Source organism: Symphodus melops, assembly GCF_947650265.1.
Source record: "Symphodus melops genome assembly, chromosome: 7".
NCBI classification, from domain to species: Eukaryota; Metazoa; Chordata; class Actinopteri; order Labriformes; family Labridae; genus Symphodus; species Symphodus melops.
In genome coordinates this window covers 12,324,130-12,343,958 of record NC_136697.1, presented here as the reverse complement: position 1 = coordinate 12,343,958, position 19,829 = coordinate 12,324,130, and the positions used below count along the sequence as shown (strand labels likewise).

Genomic DNA, 19,829 nt, shown 5'->3' with positions numbered 1-19,829 from the left:
CAAAAAGAGGGGAAATGTGTCTTTAAATTGCTGTTTAATCTCTCCTCCTTCAAGATACAGTACAACAGATTTATCATATCTTATATCTTCATGTTTTTTCTTGTCTAATCCAACGTGTTGAAGCTATGCAGCACATCCAGGTGGTGGAGTCAAGAACATGAACCAGATAACTCTGCATGTCACATAAGCACCCTGTCATGTTTCTGTAGAGCTGGCCATTAAAGATGAGACACGTGTTTTAAACACTTCACTTCAAGTGATCCAAGTCTTTCATCGTCATGTCAATCAACTATTTGGTCAGAAGCTTTTGCTGCTTCTAAAACATGATCCTCTGTAGACATGAGTGATGTTTTCCATGTTTCCACATTTTAGAAGTGCCTTTGATTGACAAAAAAAAGTTGCTCTAAATTAATGATCCATTTTCAATGTGAAGGCCTCAGACTATGATGACAGACAGCGACCATCTGTTCTCAAGTAGCTGCTTAGGCATCTCTACTTCTCATTCATACTGACATAGACCATACACACACACACACAAACAGTGCAGCAATTACAAAAGAGATGGAAAAAAAGTGAAATAAAACCGTAACCAAAAGTAAAAAGTCATATGAATGGACATATAAACTTATTATAGAGTACTTGCAGTTGATTAAAACTTAAAAAAAAAGGTAAATGTTGTTGACAGCTGGAGACCTTCAACCCTCTTTGTCTAGGATGGCTTTCACATGAGCGAACACCTGAAAGAGACACAAAAGCTGAGTTTAATTATGAAACAATTAGGATGGATTTTTAAAAACATTTTGTTTTAAAGTCCAATACGCAAGATGACATGACCTCACTGCAACATCGAATATTAAAGAAACAGCATGCCCTCCTCCATGAGTTTCAATTTTGGTCTGGAATGGTCTGTTTTTGAACAGATAAGGACGGCAGTTTTAAGGCACCCCCATGTCTCGGACCCCCCTTGGTTTGCCAGGCAAACCGAAAGTGTTAAAGCAACCTGGTTCAGATAAAATTGATTCTACCCGACCTAAACATCGTCAAACTAGGATAAATATTGGAGATGCTTTTGAAAAAGAGAGGTTAGAGAAGAGTGCAGAAAGATTAAGGTTCCTGTGTGACTCTAGGGAGGAGGGGGCAGGGGGAGACAGCTCTACTCAATGTTGTAAATTTGGACTGCAGAACCCATTATATTATAAAAACTCATTACATCACGGGGAGGTTTTTATTAAAGTTCAATTTGAGGGACAATATATTAATGAAGGCTAGAACTAAGAATTATTTTTGTTATTAAAAAACAACTTTGTTTCTCTTTTATTTCAGGGATAGAAGTAACATTTCAACCAGTAGACTATTAAATGTCAAGATGTCATAAATGCTGCAATTTGACGACCTGGACTTCTTACTTGTTAATATTTCCTTACTAAAATCCCTACCATCCATGCCAGTGTCCTTTTGCTTTAAGCTGCAAATAATAGAATTATACAATAGACAAACCCACTTCAATGTGTGTAGTAAATGCGCAGTATGTAAAATACGCTGCCAGGGGGCTCGCAATCCAAACAATAAAGAAAAGATAAGGTCGAGGCTGGTGGGGAATGACGGTCGTTCTCTCTGCCACAGTATGGCAGCTTTCAGGAGCAGCTCCTGATTCCTTATGCAACATCCGGTCTTTCCCTAACAATAAATATTTTGTGTCTGTCATGGCTGCTTATCATGGCGGCTGTCGCAACAAGACACATAGTTGCAATGATAAAATCACAGATTCCTCTGGCTCGGATTACTGTTGGAACTACTTGAGGTGATGTAAGTACCCCAAAAAATTTTATTTTTATAAAAATGTCATCAATTAAGATATTTGAATGGTCATAAAATTCTACATGATACCTTTAAGGTATAAGACTTGTTTACCTTCATCGATTTAAGAAATGTTTGGCAAGTGACATCTCTTTAGTAAGCACTAGCTGATGTTCACAGAACAGTCACTGCTGTTTTCTCACCTCATCCACAGACAGGGAGGCGTCTACAGTGCGCACCTTGCCAAGTTTCTCATACAATGCAATGATTGGTCGTGTCGACTGCAGGTAGGTTTGGATTCTGCATTAAAATAAAAAAAACAGGTTTGGTTATCAGGGTCAGATGACACAGAAGACTTGAAGGAGACACAAACACAGGTAAGTATCTAACAGTCAGATAAATGGATCACAAATCTATACTGATCAAATATGATTGTAAAAATAGAACAGAAGCTAACTAGTATATGGAATCAATAAATAGTCAAATCCAGCAGTTAACACGTGAAGGAATCACAACTTGTACGTGGTTCAGTATTGTTAAAGTCTAAAGTGTCTCATATTGTTTGTAGTCCAGGCTGACCTTTTATCCAAACTCTCTCTGTTATCGTCCGAGCGTCCGCTGCTTTTCCCTCTTTCTAGACATCTGTCGATACAAACCTGAGGACGATAAAAAAGACAAAAAACACACTCAGTATAAAATCTATGTGAAGATATCAGCTCCGTTCCTTAATGTTTGTGGTAATACAGCAAGACGTTTCCCTAGTTTCCATGACATACCTCATTGCTGCAGTCAAAGAATAGCACAAACTTGACATCTGCTTTGTCATCCATGACGGTGTTCCAGCCCTCCAGGTTGTCCTCGTTACGGGGAAAACCGTCGATGAGGAAGCGGAACTTTTTCTCATCTCGCTGCATGGTTTCTTCCATCGCCTTTCAATAAACAAAACACTTATTAAAGTTTGTTTTTCTGATGTTTTTTTTCTTACGATTGATTGAAGATGCCGCAAAACGGAGAAAAAAAAACAGCCCTTCCTTAACTAAACTATATATATGCCAATGATTCATTTTCTGGTATTTACTAGCTTTAACAGAGGGCAACAAATCACCCCAATTTTTATGGACTTCAAAACAGCAGTGGAGACAAGAGGACATTTCACACATGCACTGCACTTCTTAAAATGTCCCAACATTATTATGCGGGTAGGCTGCATGTGTGGGCCCCACCCAAATGTTTTAACCCAACGTTATCCAGACTTTGTCTGCAAGCTCACTTTTAAAACAACAGCATTAAGTCAGAGTGAGCCCTTAAGTTACCACGAGAAGGTAGCACCATGTGCAGAGTGATGAAGTGAAAAGAAGGGTTTCCCCTCTGCTAGCCTCAGTTATCTTAATGTCATTTTGTAATTGTTGCCTTTGTCTTGTGGAAATGTTCTTTTACTTGTTTAACACACTTTAACGCCCCCCATCCCAGCCACCTCCTCACCTAAATGCAACTGAGTATGTTATGATTCCAAAAAGATAAAAGCTTAGGTGTACATTTAGAAATATGTTACAAGTTTTTTTTTTAATTGCAAAAACACATTTGAGTGGACTTTAGTGCAGCTGCTAATAGACCTCAGGTAAAGGCGTCTGCTCACAGGCAAACTGATCAGGATCTGATCCCGCAATGCAATCACAAACCTGTTTTAGAGCCTGTTTCAGGTGCATACCTTCCTGAGTAAGTTGATCGTGATCTCCACAGGGACAATCTTCCCCTCTTTGATGTAGTTGGCAATGAGCTGTCCAACCTCAGACTCCTGTCTCGCCCGCTCGGCCCTCAGCAAGTCTCCAGCTGACAGATGGGTGTAGTTGTAGTTCTGAGAGACACAAATGCTTTGATTTCATTTGAAGAGTTGATCCTTCCCTAAAGACCTGTTCTCTTGTAGTACAGTTTAAAATACTAAGATGAAACTATTTGTGGAGAAGAAAGTGACGGTTGGTTATGAGCGAAGTCTGGAGACTTCTGCTGACACTCTTTTATACGCAGGTTGAAAAAGGCTTTCACACACAAGCCTTAATACAGTCAGTCCTTACATACTGAATGAAAGGAACCTTTATACATGGCTGTCATTCAAGCTCAACATTTGTGAACAGAGTAGTTTATCTTAACACCTCTCCCTCTCTCTCTCTCTCTTTGTCAAACAGATGTCTAAGTTTATAAGTAGTAATACAGAAGATGTACAGCTGGAGGCATTCAAGTCATACTTGCTACACCTGTTTGTTGACAATAGTGGACAATCTCTTGATTTACAATAACCAGGAAATCACGTCAGAAGTGGATAAGCCAATGATAAGGTTACAACATGGAGAAAAGCTCTGTCAGTTCTGTTTGGAGCTAACAAGCACCACTTAAAAAAGGACCACAATACACACAGTTGGTGACCAGTTGTCATAAATAAATACTGTCTACTTTTTAAACAACTAATAATATAACCTTTGTATTCGGTAGGTGATATACTATATTGAATGTGAGAAGATAAACTGCATCTCCTGTGCGGCTAACAGGCTAGCTAGCTGGCCGGCTAACACACACACACACACACACACACAGAGGACGATCAAAAGTCACTGAATTAAATTATAATAAATAAAGGAGGATCGTGACCTCAAATGACCCAAATACTGTTTCTGTCTCTACATGCTACATCCCATAACACAAAGCCGGTTATTTGTGCTTTCTCTCGTATACCTCCACGATTTTGGAGCACTGGGTCCCTTTCCCGGCGCCAGGCCCGCCCAGCACGAACACAACCTGCGGCTTCATCATCAGCGACACCCGGTACAACAAGCTCGGCGCCCTCTGAGACAAGGAACCGAGCACACGGCCGATCATATACCAGCAGCTACAGGCGTGGACCGGCGGGGTGTGTGGACGAATATAACAAGACGAGTTGAATGCGTGTCAGTGTCAGAGGGTAGGAACTAAACCACTTCCGCTATTGACTCCAGCGACCAATGAGGTTCCGATTAGGAGTGACGAAGGTCATGAAGCCACGCCCTATCGCACTTGTTTTTTTTTTTTCAATGCAGAGGTCGGGTGACGCCCCTCCCCTGCCTCTCCAGCATCAGCACCTCCAAACCGAGCAAGGCGAGCCCGCATCTGGAAAAGGATGCTCTCCGGTCCGCGAGGTTCACCAGCAAGAGGAAACAGTGCGACGAGAACCGAGGGACTCTCGTGCGACTGGGTACAGTTAATGTTTTCTTGCACGTTTATGATGCCTCGCTGCCTCCATTCATGATGCACCATTCATGCATCCACAAGAATGGAAGCACACAGCAAGTAAAAACATTAAAATAGCCCGCTTTAGCCCGGTTGGCTCGCTCATTGTCGCTCATTTGATCTAGCTTCTTTTCATGTAGGTCAAGGTGATGAGCATCCGGATTTTGTCTTTTGAGCGCGCCGCGCGAAAACAGGAAAAGCCAAGCAAACAAAAGGCAACCAGCACCCCCTCCTCTGACGCACCTGGCTCCCCTGTCACTGCTTGACATGACAGCGCAGAGCCAGGCACAGAGCAGCAGGATCAAGGGGCACCCGGACGTGCAGCCGGACGTTTGGACTCGACGAGTGGCAGAGAATCCTCCGGAGGCACGGCGGAGGTGGAGCAGCACCCAAGGGGAGGCCGGATTGCAGTTTCTGGGGACGAGCGCCAAGGGCAGTGCGGCAGTCAGCAGGCAGACCGGGGGGAGGAGGCTGCGGAGATCTGTGATACTTCCCCCCCCAGGCCCCACTTTCTCCCTCTCAACTCCATATCATCTTGAAAATATGCTTGTGGATGTTTTTAGGTTTCATCAATGGTGACTGTGAACCCCCCTCCCCATCTTTTTTTTTTTTCCTATTCTGTTTTCCTTTCCAACCAATCACTGATCATGGGCAATTAAAGGATTTGATCTATTCTTCAGGCAAGGGTGGAATCTGAAGGGGACTGATGTGCATACTGGTCAGGAAACATTTGCTCCCTTCTTCTCTGGTTTTGCTCATTTTGCTCGTTGCCTGCACTATGGGCTGTATTCAGAGCATTGCATGCAAGCCCCGCATCAAGCGGGAAAACATTGTGGTGTATGAGGTGTCAGCCTCCATTGACCAGTGTCCCACCATCATCGAGGAGAACTCCCCGATTGTTCTTCGATACAAGACGCCGTACTTCAGGGCCTCAGCAGGCGTGGTGATGCCACCGGTGCCCCGTAATGAGACCTGGGTGGTTGGATGGATCCAGGCTTGTACTCAAATGGAGTTTTACAATACATATGGGGACATTGGCATGTAAGTGAACATCAGAAACATCCTGTTTGACTTTTTGCCTCTAAAGGTGGTTAGTTGGGACAATGTTTTGATGTGCACACCTCTCACTTCTTTCAAATTCTGGTAAAACCTCTAAATCCCAACCTGAGCCAGCCAATGCAAGAAAAACCTCACCTTGTTTCTCTGTCCCCGTTGTCCTCCATCTGCAGGTCCAGCTGGGAGCTACCAGAGCTTCGAGAGGGTCGGGTCAAGGCCATCAGCGACTCAGACGGTGTCAGTTATCCGTGGTATGGCAACACCACAGAGACTGTCACCTTGACCGGGCCAACGTCCAAACCGTCTCGTCTGACGGTCAGCATGAATGACAACTTTTACCCCAGTGTGACCTGGGCAGTGCCCATCAGCAACAGTAACACGCCCATACTGACCCACATCACCCGGGACCAGAGCTTCATCACCTGGCTGGTAGCCATGAACTCTGTCACCAAGGTAAGGCCAAAAACACATGCATACTCAAAAAGTAAATTGTTTTAAAATTCACAACTTAATAATTGTCTTTAAGTGACAGTGTTGTTTGTTCTGTGTCTGTCCAGTTTAAGTGCTGGCATTACATCAATAGAAACAGATTTTGCATTGCACACACAGACTGCAATATCTCCCCCTGCTCTTTTTCTTTCTGGTGTAAAGTTACAAAGTGCCCCATCCTTGCTATCTGCTGAAATGCCCATCAGGAAAAGGTCTAGCTCAAAGTGAGCATCAACATTTCATTATTCCCTCCACTTTCTGGGCTGTCTTTTTCTACTCAAGGTTTCTGCCTGTTAAAAGACATTAGTAAATAATTAGCCTGTCATTATCTACCAATGAGGTAGTATGAAAATGGCAGTTTTGTACACTTCCGCATTGGCTTCATTTTTCAACACTGGAGGTTGCCACTTGGTCTAAACCACGCCTGCATGAAACAGACAAAACATGCCATACAGTGATAACATTCAGTGTAGACAATATGGATGATTTTAAACAGAACATGTCTGTGTCCATCCTAAAGCCTAAAAAACTCAGAAAAGCATTTTGTTTTTCACCACCTAATAATCCAAATGTAGCTGATAGTTAGAGACCTTCATCTGTCTCGATCAACATGATCTGAAAGCATTGTCATTCTATAAGCCTAAACATAAAAAGCTTTTGAACTTTTTTGTATTTGTTTTGTTTTTGCAAAAATATAGACTTCTTGTGAGGTTTTCTTTGAATGCTCATTTCTCACTTACGGTGAAACTGTGAACTGCTATGAATGTAACTTGTCATGAGGTGACTTTTGTTGCGTTTAGATCAAATTGATTGATTAGTTTCATCTTATTAAGGGATGTATCCTTTAAGGCCTTCATAGAGAAGGTTGTCAGGCTTTTTTTCTTCGTGACTTTTTTGTAAGAAAAGGGTGGGATTAAAGTTCTTTACTTGTACTTTCATGTGTATCAGATAAGCTTATTTACATAGCCTTACCAATACACTAGAATGTACGTTAACACGTCTATCAGCAGAAGAGGACATAATGCTTCATCAATGTAAGAAGTGACACAATTAATCTCAATGAATCTTAGAATACACCACACCATTCACATATCTTAATATTAACTGCTCTCCTCCCCCAGGAGCGTATCGTGTTGCAGACAGTGCGGTGGCGGATGCGTGTGGACATCGCTGTTGAGCCTGACATGCCTCTGGGCTCTCGGGCCTCGTTGGTGGGTCGTCCTTACCAGGAGCAGCCACACATCCTCAACTACCAGGAGCCCATCCCTCCCAACGCGCTGGGGAGGCCCAACGCCAACGACGCCCAAGTGCTCATGTGGAGGCCGAGGAGAGGGGCACCACTTGTGGTCATACCTCCAAAATAAGAGACTGAAATGTCTGCAGAGACAAAAGTATAATCTTTCCCTCTTGCAGCAAAGGGAGTGATCAGGGTGATAAAGTCACAAAGCCTATCAGGGAAGAGAGAACTGATGGTGTCCCTGAGCTTAGGATGCCAGTGGCTCATTAATCCTGGAAGATTTAAGAGGACCATTATCGCAAGCCAGAGTGAATTTTACATCTTGGGTCTGGCACAATATAGAGTCAGGGCCCCAGTTTCATCCAGGCTTGTATGGTCCCCGACCAGTTTTGTACTGCTTCAAAGAGCTCTGCCTGCTTTTTAGCGAAGAAGGAGCGCTGTTTTTTTTTTTACCACCAGAGGTGTCAGACCCAAACAAGAACTGCATCCTGCATCCTTATGTAGATCTTATTGCATGAGCCAGTGAGAGAGAGAGAGAGAGAAAGAGAGAGACAACAAACTGTCCTTGAGAAGTTTAAGAATAGCATTCATTTTTATAACTTGATACCTAAAGACATTTTGGTGGAAAAAAACCAGCCAAAAAAGAAGAAAAAACCCTGCAGGCTGGTTAAACCTCATCAGTGCCAACAAAGGCCTTCCTCAGCACACTCAGTAATTATTCAAGGATGTATTCAGAACATTTAAAAGAGACAGCATATTATATGAATCTTTTTAGTGAAGATTAACTTGTGCATCAGTCAGATTGTATTAAGAGCACCCACCTTGCATAAAAATCAGGACAAAGGAAAAACAAATGTGCTGTGGTTTTCTCTGGGGTTTTGCAAACACACCAAATATATGCACCAATATATCTTTCACTCACTTGCCTCTGTAGTGAAGCTGATATTGTATTCAGATGGGTTACACACTGTCAGAGAGATGAGCTGGAAATGTTATCAGTTAGAATAAATAATGTCAGCTCTGCTCTAAATAGGTGTGGTGTAAATGACTTGGAATAGTGCCATACAACAGATTTAAAACAAGGGGGTGAGAGCAGGTTATTGATCATCGCTGGAATGGGGCCGAATTGTACTCAGACTCAAGGTCGATTTGACTGTAATCAGGCCATGTTGCGCTACCCAGTTACATAAATATTAACACAATTCTGAATGCCCTCTTAACACTTTCCATCATCTGGAATTGAATAAGACTGCATTTAGGATAGTTTAGTTTTATATAATTGAGTTAGTGTATTTTTTAAAAGGTCGACTGAGGACATTTCACAGTTTCATATCCTATCCTTAGCTTGTTTTATTTTGTTTTGTAGAGAATAATAGCACACAGCCATGACACAGGCTGTCCTGTCATGGCTGTGGTCTGTCCCATAGCTCGGTCCAGGTCCTTGCCTGCCACTCCACGCTCGAGTCACATGACTCATTCCTCCATCTGTGCTTCTCTCCAGGTTCATGCCTTCCCTTCCCATCTGCCTCCATCTCCTCTCCTTTGCCTGTCCACCCCATCAACACACAATGTCACACACAAAATACACATTAGCTCTTGAAACCAATGCAAAGACTGCTTCAGGGTAGACTTCCCATTTAAAAACATGGCAATGGCAAGAAAAAAACTGAGCAAAGGAAATCGGACAGTGAGGCTTAATTCTTTTTTCATTTGTCAGGGCCACTCTTGAATTAAAATCCTAATTTCTTCCAGGAAAAACACTCAAAAAGGTAAATGTGTTATATTTATTTAGTGTGTCTACAGTTGTCAATGTACAGCAGCTAGCTCAGACATCTGTTGCTATAGAGACAAGTTTAGTGTTACTGAGTGCACTGCAACTGGAACTGAAAAAAAAACAGTTATAAAAATATTCATGGGTGTGCCTTGCTCTGTGTGCCTGCATTAGTGTGTGTGTGTGTGTGTGTGAGAGAGAGAGAGAGAGAGAGAGAGAGAGTGAGTGAGTGTGTGTACACAAACATCATGCTCCAATTTAGCTGTTCATTCCACTTTGAAGTACAAAAAAGAGATCAAGGTAGAGCTGGTTGTTTTACCATAAAAGATGCCATAATTTATTCATCTGTTCTTACATAAATACATAATTTTTCTGTTTAAATAACACAGGAATGAGCCCCTTCACGCAAATACTGAGATGAGCAATAATTTGAGAGCAGCCATATCCCTTGTAAAAAAAAAAAAAAAAAGACCTTCAGCATCTTTGAAGAGAGGTAACCCTTCTTCTCTGCAGCAAGTCTGCTCCTGATTCCACCACTAGATGGATGCTTTGCATAGGTATTTCCTCTCTTTGAGATAGGAGCTCCCAGCATACCTTTTTTTGTACATACATCCCTGTTTCATATCCCATAAAACATAAATACATGATTGAAATACTGACCTTCAAAATTTAGGTTGGAATGTGTTGCAGACAGTGCCCTGTCAGTGAACAAACAATTGAAAGACATCATTTATTCTTCAAGCACAGTGTTGCTTTCTGCTATATATGATCAGTCAAAAAGTTTGATATTTCAAAATACAGCTTATGCCAAGGTATCTGTAGTAGGCACAACTGCACATAACATTGGCTTAACTACATATCAGTCAGGCTGAGGGTTTCACAGGATAAATCAGCTAAAGTTAATTTTACTTGAGCGATGTCTGTTTAAGGTAAGGTATAGCCTCAATGTACTCCCAATAACAACATTATAAGAAACATTATACTGCATACATTTTTCATTATTTATAATATTAAAATCTTTTCAAGCCACACCACAAGATATTGTCCTCCATCTTTGTTGCAAAGCAGCATGTTTCGAGCTGATTATTTGGAGCATGTTTCTGGTCAACAGTCTCCAGTTGATATTCATTCATCTTTTCCGCCTCAGTTTAATTCTGTTTTCCAAACTCCCTTTCACAGTTCATGGAGCGTTTTTTGGGAGCCTGTGATCACTCCAGTCAGGTAGCACAGTTCACAGAGGTCTCTGTGTACACTTTGATGGTGGTGCTACTAGCAGGCTTGTGCTCGTAGCCGTACAGAAATGTGGCAGCAATGACCAGCACTGCCCCTGAGAAAAATACTCTGGAGGAGGGAATAGAAAAGAGCAAAAAGAGAGAAATATTTTTTTTTCAAGAAACAAAGAAATGTGTAAAAGTCAATGCCATGCAAGAAACTTTGTGAGGATGTACTTAGCTCGCTAATATTAGCTAATGGGTGGTAAATACAAAATACAGCCAAGTCTGATAGGATCCTAACTTGTTTTGTAAAATGTTGCCATTGATTGAAACACTGAAAATTTGTATCCAATATGCTACAGGAAGAGGAACATCACAAGTCACTCTATAAGGACATACAATGTTTGTACCAAACCGTGTGCTAATCTATCGAAAAGTTATTGAGGTATTTAATTCTAAAAGAGCCAACATAAACCTCATGGTTGCCCTCATTAAATCCTCTTGTTTCCTAAGGTATGCTATCTAGCATGACATTTTAAAAAAAGAAATATAACTGGTTTTATGAGCATTTGTTTACCTTGTGGGGTTGAAATCCTCAAGCATAAAATATGAAATGATTGCAGACACAATGATGGACAGAGAGGTGGCAAATCCTTTGAGGATGTTGTCTGCATATTTAATGACCACTGCTACAACCAGGCCGCCCACAGCCTGCAGGAGAGAATAATGTATTATAAGAAGCAAAGAGCACTCAGACAAACACACAACACATTTTTGTATTGCACTTTTATGTATGTTTTGACACAAATGGGAAGTCAAGATATTGTGTATAGAACAGTGGCATAATTATCAAACCTGTAAGACAACAACTGTGCTGGTGATGATGTTGTAACCCTGAAATATTCCCCACTGTTTCACCCTCTGGCCGTCATATACTATCATTCCTCCCATACCAAACAAGAAGCTGAACAAACCTGGAGGAGACAAAAAAGAGGTAAGGCTTCAGCAATAATATTTGATATAGTTATTTTTTCAACTGTGTTTTGTAATATACAGAAAAGTACCTCTTAAGAAGTTGTTGAAACCCACTGTCCTGCCACTAGAGGTCACTTAAGTTAAACTTAGGGCTAGAGCTTAGGTTCAACAGTTTGCTTTCAGACACGCATACAGGAAAGAAAGCTGTCAGGTATATCCTGCTTGCTCCCACGGCCATGTTGCAACCATTAACTCCTCCTCTCTCTCCCAGCATCAGCCAGTCATTTTTTGTGTGTATTTAAACAAATTAACCCCCAAGATAAAAGTCCACTCTGTGACACACATATAGAAACCCAGACATTCACACTCTATCATTTCCTCATGTGTACACCATTAACAGCATTACTTGAAAACTGTAATCGTTATGGTTGTTATAGGGTGAGGGATAGGGTTAACATTCAAACCCCTCTGACCTCTGATCTGGCAGAAGGCAGAAATACATTTAAGCATGCAGTGTTTCCCCTTTAAATACAAGATTGAATATTTTACTATAAGACCAAGCTTGAAGTTTTATCATTGTGCCATCAACAGAGAGATATGGCACTTTTTTTTGTGTGTGAAAACACAGTTACCTTTTTGCATTGGATTGAAATAAAAGTTATTAATGCAAATCAATAGAATCACTGTCATAGAAAATAACAAAAAAAAACTGTGAAAATACAGCATTGGAGTCTATGAGCCCTGTTCAACAAAGATTTGATCCTTACCAAAGCAAAAAACTGTCCTATTTTACAGACATAAAAGTGCTTCAAATGTGCTTCCTGAATTTCCCTCAGGATCAATAAAGTATCTATCTATCTATCTATCTATCTATCTATCTATCTATCTATCTATCTATCTATCTATCTATCTATCTATCTATCTATCTATCTATCTATCTATCTATCTATCTATCTATCTATCTATCTATCTATCTATCTATCTATCTTCAAATGACCCTCATTCAGGACACGTGAGGGTGTGAACTATAGCAACTTAGGACTTCTCTACATTTCAGTGCAAAGTCTACCGCAGTTAAACTCCTTGTGTGTTAAACATACCTGTCCAATAAAACCGAATCTGATTCTCAAGATTTCAAGTACAGGCTGTTCACCAAAGTGAGTGCATGTCCTGGCTATAGTTACTCACCCAGCTGAATGTTTCGGACCCACACACTTTGTTTAGTTTCCTTGAGGATTTTCTCAAAGTAAACTCCAGCAAAGCCACTGGACACACATGCCATCAGCACAGCAATCAGCCCAACAAACTGAGAACCTGCAGACAGGATCTCCTGCTCAGTGTCTCCCTCAGAGTCAGCAGGCCACTGTGGAGGTTAAAAAACTGATAATCACATACAAAGGGACAGGCAGAGCACTTAACACCTTGTAATGTGAGTAATGTAACTACTTTAGATAAACTCCTACTGTACTACACAAATTATACTCAAAGACAAAAGCGTGTCCATTCTTTTCTGACTGGGGTGGCCCAACTGGGGCACTGACTTGTGCAGGGGTAGCCAGATCTATTTAAATATATGTGTGTGTGTATATATCTTATCTTAATTCTTCATTGTATGTTAAAAGTAAGACTTTAAAGAACTTTAAAAAAAGATAAGTCCTGCCTCTGACATGGCAAAATGCCAATCACAGCTTAGGGTTCACGGGGGCCACCCACTGGACACGGCCCCCAGAGAAAATGTATTTTTCTTTAATTGCTCAGGGTGTTTGTTACCTGCACTAGAGTGACTCCAGCCATGAGGAAGAGAAGTGAGAGCCACTGGTACAGACCCATCTTCTTCCCCAGCATGGAGACAGAAAACAGTGCTGTGGTGAGGATCTTTAACTGGTATGTGACCTGTGTGGATCACAACACCATCAACATTACATTAACACTAATGGTTTTATATGTTTGCAATGTGCTTTCCATTCAACACAACAACAAAAGAAACATAATACATGTGAGGAAGAAGTTGCAAGAAACTAAACAGGCTGAAATAGACATTTTACCCAGTCCAAATTACCAGAGACATACTTTTTTTAGTTTCTTAAAATGTTGATGCATTTCTGATGAATACGTCATAACATTGAAATTAGTTTTAACATGCTTAAAGAATTTCTGGAAAATTTCAGGACAGAATGATATACACACGTCAAACTGGGGTTGGGTGTGGGCTCAGGAAACAAGAAATTACTTTAAAAAAACGCTGCAGTTGTCAAATCCAAGATGATGGAGGAGGTTAATTTTTGGACACTTGTGCAACATTTGTCAATACATCAACCAAGATTGTCTAAAAATCAGAATTCTTTTTTTTGTCCATGCAAAAATAGCTATTGAAGATTTGCTTTTATTTACATCAAGGCGTTGTTTTGTGTGTCATCATTTGCTTGAGACCATTTCTAAAAAGTTAGTTTTGTCTCAACAGTAGATATATCAGGGTGATCAGCTTGGCTTTGTCATGAAACTCTCAGTTTTCAGATCATACAACCAAGTGGAGGCATGTGCAGGGGTTGGGGCTAAGCATTGAACCTTGGGTGGGATGATTTGGCCTGTATTGATTTAAGAAGTCATTTTAGATAAATAGGACTTAATCAGCTCAGTGCTGAGCCAGAAATACCTAACAGTGTGATTCATTAAAAATATGACAATCTAAGGAATCAAAGCTCGAAATCCGTCTGGCTGTGAGATTCACAACAAATCCATTTTTAAAGACAGAGGAAAAAAACTGTCAAGAATGTAAATATCAGAGGAGAACATCAGTAAGGTCAAGTATTAGTATTATCACAGATCACTATGACCAAAGCCCTAGTCTCACTAGAAAGACACCAGCAATGTTTCTCTGAGTGAAACATCTGGGACAATGAAAGGATTTTACGGGACATTTTAATGAGGAAGTGATTCATATTATGCACACTTCAAAGAATTTTTAGGGCTTTCTGAGCCTTTATTGTCGAGATAGAACAGTGGATAGATTCAGAAATAAGTGAGAGAGAGAGAGTGTGGGGAATGACATGCAGGGAAGGAGCCACAGGTCGGACCTGAACCTGGGCTGCTTGTTTCAAGGACTGCAGCCTCTGTACGTGGGGTACGCGCCCCAACCTCTTGGCCACCAGCTTCCCATATTATACATTTAAGTACAAGGCAAACCATATTTAAATTAGTTCAATTAAATACATACACACACAAACAGTGGATTTGAACCAGCACATTCATATGTCACCTGATACGTTGCTGCGTCCAGGTTGGATAAGGCGACATAGAGCAGATTGTTCTGCAGCGTGTAGATCCCTGCAGGAATGGCCAGCTTCAGGGTCTGTGTCAGCTTATACACAATCTCCTCTTTCAGGTGCTGGTTCATTGCATGGAAACTGAAATCTGTCAGAGAGAGGCAGTCTGTTTTCAGGAATTTAACCTATAGAGACCTCCCATGGCGTGAAGAGAGAAATGATCTAGCAATTCAGTGAGAGCTTGTTTTAAGTCTACATAGTGTCTAACTCCAAAACCCAATACTTTCTCTTACCTAATATTTAAGTTTGTACTCACTGTTCTCCATTAATACAAGTAGGGTGCAGGCGAAGATCTTGAGCACCTCCGCCGTCACCACAGCAGATGAGGCCAGGTAGCGGGGACCATCTTCCTTCAGGGTGCGGGAGTAGCGCATTGTGAGCACCAGCGAGGTGGTCTGCAACACCAGCACCCCCAGAGACATGTACTTCAGCCTCGAGGAGTGTAAAAAGGACAAGACCATTGTGGAGACCTCTGAGTCAGAAGATGATGAAGGACTCTTCAGGATGGACAGAAAGGAAGAGAGAGATAAGACACAAAGCTGGTGTGAATTTTAAGGATCTCTCAATAAATTTAATTGATAAAAACAAAGTGGCAAAGTGATCAAAAGAATATTCAAACAAGTGGCGGGTAAATTTCAAGGAGAGTTTGGAGAAGAGGAATGCGGGTTAGTAGTTAAAGGGTAATGGGAAAGCTGCAGCCTAAGGCAGAGTACTGAGAGAGGGGCATTCCTGCAGAACATAAAATAACAATATGACAAGCTATAAGAGTAATGGGGACAGAGGGGGTGGACGGACTCCTGAAAACAGATGTCATCTTTGTCTGTAGTTGCTTTGGACATCTGCCCTCCACCAACATGCATCAGCTACTGATTCAGGCAGAAGGCTTCGGTGAATCACTGGCGAAGAAGCTGCATGTAAAAAGCATTTAGTTTAAAAACTGCTGTGAAAAACAGGTACCTCAAGACTGAATTCCCTATGGCCTTCAGTTAATGCCCTGTTGCACATCTTAACAATGCACGTTGTACTTGTGACTAGTTTATTTGAGTTAGAGGCATCAGACAAAAGTTAAAGGCTTACTGCAGTGCCAGTGTTGATTTCAGCTCTCAAGTCATCGTCTAAACATGGAAGATAAACGTGTGTATATGTAGAGGGTTCACAGAGTGACATTGGGGTAACTCTGGGTTACCCCCAATGTCTCCTCTGAATGTGGTCTGTCTGTAAAAAGGGAGGAGTCCTAATCAGATGCCTGATCCTCCTCAACTGGCTCTTTTTGATGCAGAGTAGCAGCGACTGTGCTGTCTGAGCTCCTCCACCTATCTCTAAGGCTGAACCCAGCCAACATCCAGAGGAAACTAAAATGGGCCGCTTGTATCTGCGATCTCATTCTCTCTGTCCCTACCAATAGCTCATGGCTATAGGGAAGGGTTAGAGGGAAGATTGGCCGTGGTGAAGAGGCTTAGCTGCCTCTTCACCACGGCACCTGCATTACTGCAGACACTGGAGCAATCTGCCCGTCAATCTCTCAGTCCATCTTACCTGAACTCCTGAACAAGACCTTGAGATAGCTCCTTCTCCTTGGGGGAAAAACTCAAACCCACTCAGGATGGAGCAATTCATCATTTTCTGGCAGAATACCATGGACCATGGAGATGCTGACCCTCATCTCAGCCACTTCACACTCGGCTGCAAACTTCCTCAATAGCTAAATAAAGTTCCTGGCAAGAGCAATCCAATATAACAACATCATCTGCAAAAAGCAGAGAAGAGATTTTTAAGACCCCAAACTGGAAACCCCCAGCTGCGCCTTAAACTTCTTTTTACAGGGACTGGTGGGCTTGTAGCAACAGCTCTCCCCAAGTCCACAAAACGCATGCACTGGATGAGTAGACTCCCATGTCCCATATCCCAACAATTGGAGCACATCCTCCAGTCCTTCTTTTTAAAATATGGAAACCACAGCCTTGGTCTGCCACTCCACAGGCACTGTCCCAGACCCTGTCGGACACTGTACAATGCAGGTCACTCTAAATTTTAACAAATACTTAAAGAGACACTCCTTGGGGTCAGATTAAGAAACATGAGAACATGAAGAGATTTAGTATCTTTGGAAATGTTAAGATCTCCCTCTAATTAAGTTTGTTGATAATGACTGAGTCAGGAGAAGGATGCTGCTTATCAAAAAGGTATGTATTCTGGCATCAAGCTAAGCAAACCATAAAACAAACAGGTGTGAGGGATTCATTGGCAATTAAAAAAAAGTACTGAGAGAGAGAGAGAGAGAGAGAGAGAGAGAGAGAGAGCGCTTGTGAGTTTGTTTGGTGTCACACACACACACACACACACACACACATTCAAGCACACAGAGTGGGATTGTGCAGCCATGCCCCTCTGCATAAGGAGGTCAGTGTGTGGAGTTTGCCACACCTCTTGTTCTTTCAGCATCTTGTGGCTCATTTTACATCCTGTATTTACCAGAGGAACATAAACACCAGAGTAAAGATTCATATGACGATGCACAGTGTACTTTGTGAAAGCATATTTACAATTCTTCCTTTCACCAGACATAAAATAGTTGTTGTCAAGGTTATAAAAAAAAGAAAAGAAAATGAAGGGAAAAAAAGCGCATGTGCAGAACTATCTGAAAAAAAGTGTATTTCAACAAAAAAAGCAAAAACAAGGCTTGCTCATGTAAAGTCCACAAAAACGGGAAAAACAAACCTCTGGAAGTCACAAGGAGACAAAACAGATGACACAAGAACACAAGTAAAGATAGAATAACTGAGTGACGAGAAGGAAAAAAGACGTAACTCAGTACAAGGGAAAGTCAGGCTGTTTGATCCAAGTAGGAGACTGTTGAAACTTGAAAGTGATTCAGGATCTGTGTTTTTAGCAAAAATTAGTTTACAATCCCACAATGGGCAAAAGACCACTCTTCACAATTATACGTTAAGTTGTTAAGACCAGAGAAGTTCGCTCACTTCGCTCACAGTCCTCCCATTACAGGTGATGAAGGACATTTGAAGTGGTAGAAAATAAAAAGATGCCTCAGTCAGGAAATGTGAGGCTTAAGTGTAAAGAATATCTGTGTTCAAGCTTTCAGGATGCTGTAAGTGTGAGACAGGAAATAATAACTTCTGACTAGTTAACCGTTAATGCTTGACAGGCTGTGATTAAAATGTATCAGTGTGTGTGTGTGTGTGTGTGTGTGTGTGTGTGTGTGTGTGTGTGTGTGGAGAGAGAGAGAGAGAGGCTGGGGAGACCAATCAATCTGCTACAATTTAACATTTAGGAGTCTTTCTGAGACTAAACCATACAGGAAAATGTAGAGGAGTAAAAAGCTGATACTACGTTTCTGCTGACAATCGTGGTTTTGAATGGATGTTTGTATTAGGACCAAGGCTGTAATGACAGAGGGATTTAGTCCTTTGAAATAATGATTCTTTATCTAAACAAATATTACATCCATAGCTATCAGGATGTGGATCCGTAAACTAAAGTGTGCGTATGTGTGTCTTTATTTTAACAAGTGTTATTAAGGGCTCCTTTAATTAGTTTCTCTGATTTAAGAGTAAATAAACCAATTTACCTGACGGGGCTCTCAGCTCAGGACAGGGAGGGTGACAGGCTCCTCTAAATCATCCGCTGGTTGGTCCACTCACTCGGATCTTTCAGACGCTTATTATAAAAGCCATTAAATTATCCTGGCTGTTATATGCACACAAACTATAAGATTAAGTCACATAATCTTCCTCACAGCTGAAAGAGTGCACTGTGACGGTGCACACTCCATAGTGAACTTAAGGAGCACGAGTAAGAGTAAGAGTCCTCCTTACTCCACAATGAATAAACCCATGTTCGGACCACATGCTCGAAAGGTTTAGTGACACCTGCTGGAGAAAAAACATACTAACATCTATGTTATTGTGAAATTGTTAGAGTCCATAGTCTGTAAAGGCCAACATAATTTGAGACACACTGTATGGTGTGAAAACGAAGCTATTAAGTAAACTATTTGTATGCAATATTATAGATGTTCATGTTAATTTAAGCCATTTGAATATTGTTAGACTTATTTCAGAAATGAACTACCTCCGATTCTTACCTTTACTGCAACAATATCTTCCATTAATTAAAAAAAAAAAAAAAAGGAATAAACTAGTCAACTTTAACTTCAACTTTAATTCATCTTAATGATTTAGGTACACAAAACCGGCGCCGGCCGAGATGGCAGCCTGTTGCAGCAGCTCCCGTCTAACCTTATTTTTTGTTAAATATTATTTATTTACTGCGTGCTTTTCGTGTATTAGTTCATTCATCAAAGGGATTTTGGCTACGTTCGCTTTTGGAACTTTTTTTTGCTGCTGTTTTTCTGTTACTTTCAATCAGTGGCGCCGTTAGGCCTATTTTAGGGGGTCTGAAGCCTCCCTAGAATGTTCTTAAGCCCCCCTAAATTTTATATATATATAAAACGTGCTGACAAATTCAATATAAAGTGGCCAGAATATGAGCTTAAATAAATAATCATATAACCTGTCATTAGTTACTTAATATGATCATGAATCAGTAATTTTCCCTTGACTTCATTGTGTAAGGTAGAGAGAGGCTCTTCAGTGCGTCCTTATCCAATCCATCCACTATAGGCAGGCAGTTCTTTGATCAGCAACACAAAGATTCACTGTTCTGGGTGAGTAACACATAGGTAGGTTGTT

The 19,829-nt window shown here is 41.2% G+C and overlaps 3 protein-coding genes across 3 annotated transcripts; 1 reads left to right on the top strand and 2 right to left on the bottom strand.

Moving 5' to 3' along the window:
- Positions 1 to 17: 17 nt before the first annotated feature.
- Positions 18 to 4,760, bottom strand: cmpk (cytidylate kinase). Its single transcript, XM_079348021.1, has 6 exons — positions 4,525 to 4,760; positions 3,506 to 3,652; positions 2,574 to 2,726; positions 2,377 to 2,453; positions 2,001 to 2,097; positions 18 to 737 (listed from the first exon to the last, which is right to left on the bottom strand). Exons 1-6 carry the CDS (start codon positions 4,666 to 4,668, stop codon positions 696 to 698), a joined length of 660 nt encoding a protein of 219 aa, XP_079204147.1. The 5' UTR covers positions 4,669 to 4,760; the 3' UTR covers positions 18 to 695.
- A 105-nt stretch (positions 4,761 to 4,865) lies between these two features.
- On the top strand, positions 4,866 to 8,928 carry fam78ba (family with sequence similarity 78 member Ba). Its single transcript, XM_079348019.1, has 3 exons — positions 4,866 to 6,096; positions 6,285 to 6,564; positions 7,722 to 8,928. The coding sequence occupies exons 1-3, from the start codon at positions 5,762 to 5,764 to the stop codon at positions 7,962 to 7,964; spliced, it is 858 nt and encodes a 285-aa protein (XP_079204145.1). The 5' UTR covers positions 4,866 to 5,761; the 3' UTR covers positions 7,965 to 8,928.
- A 1,878-nt stretch (positions 8,929 to 10,806) lies between these two features.
- Positions 10,807 to 18,733, bottom strand: slc35a3b (solute carrier family 35 member A3b). The gene is made up of 9 exons (XM_079348901.1): positions 18,707 to 18,733; positions 16,657 to 16,867; positions 15,377 to 15,617; positions 15,054 to 15,208; positions 13,568 to 13,690; positions 12,986 to 13,160; positions 11,678 to 11,796; positions 11,400 to 11,533; positions 10,807 to 10,949 (listed from the first exon to the last, which is right to left on the bottom strand). Exons 2-9 carry the CDS (start codon positions 16,756 to 16,758, stop codon positions 10,826 to 10,828), a joined length of 1,173 nt encoding a protein of 390 aa, XP_079205027.1. The 5' UTR covers positions 16,759 to 16,867; positions 18,707 to 18,733; the 3' UTR covers positions 10,807 to 10,825.
- Positions 18,734 to 19,829: the final 1,096 nt, after the last annotated feature.

What these genes read in the sequence shown, in the direction of transcription:
- cmpk (XM_079348021.1), bottom strand. Translation starts at nt 4,668, where the DNA reads ATGATCGGCCGTGTGCTCGGTTCCTTGTCTCAGAGGGCGCCGAGCTTG. An exon ending in AGTGCTCCAAAATCGTGGAG is followed by an intron (nt 3,653 to 4,524) that starts GTATACGAGAGA and finishes TGTGTCTCTCAG; the next exon opens with AACTACAACTACACCCATCT. An exon ending in CGATCAACTTACTCAGGAAG is followed by an intron (nt 2,727 to 3,505) that starts GTATGCACCTGA and finishes GTTTATTGAAAG; the next exon opens with GCGATGGAAGAAACCATGCA.
- fam78ba (XM_079348019.1), top strand. Translation starts at nt 5,762, where the DNA reads ATGTGCATACTGGTCAGGAAACATTTGCTCCCTTCTTCTCTGGTTTTG. An exon ending in ACATATGGGGACATTGGCAT is followed by an intron (nt 6,097 to 6,284) that starts GTAAGTGAACAT and finishes CTCCATCTGCAG; the next exon opens with GTCCAGCTGGGAGCTACCAG. An exon ending in CCATGAACTCTGTCACCAAG is followed by an intron (nt 6,565 to 7,721) that starts GTAAGGCCAAAA and finishes CTCCTCCCCCAG; the next exon opens with GAGCGTATCGTGTTGCAGAC.
- slc35a3b (XM_079348901.1), bottom strand. Translation starts at nt 16,758, where the DNA reads ATGGTATTCTGCCAGAAAATGATGAATTGCTCCATCCTGAGTGGGTTT. An exon ending in ACTTGTATTAATGGAGAACA is followed by an intron (nt 15,209 to 15,376) that starts GTGAGTACAAAC and finishes TCTCTCTGACAG; the next exon opens with ATTTCAGTTTCCATGCAATG. An exon ending in CTGGAGTCACTCTAGTGCAG is followed by an intron (nt 13,161 to 13,567) that starts GTAACAAACACC and finishes TAACCTCCACAG; the next exon opens with TGGCCTGCTGACTCTGAGGG.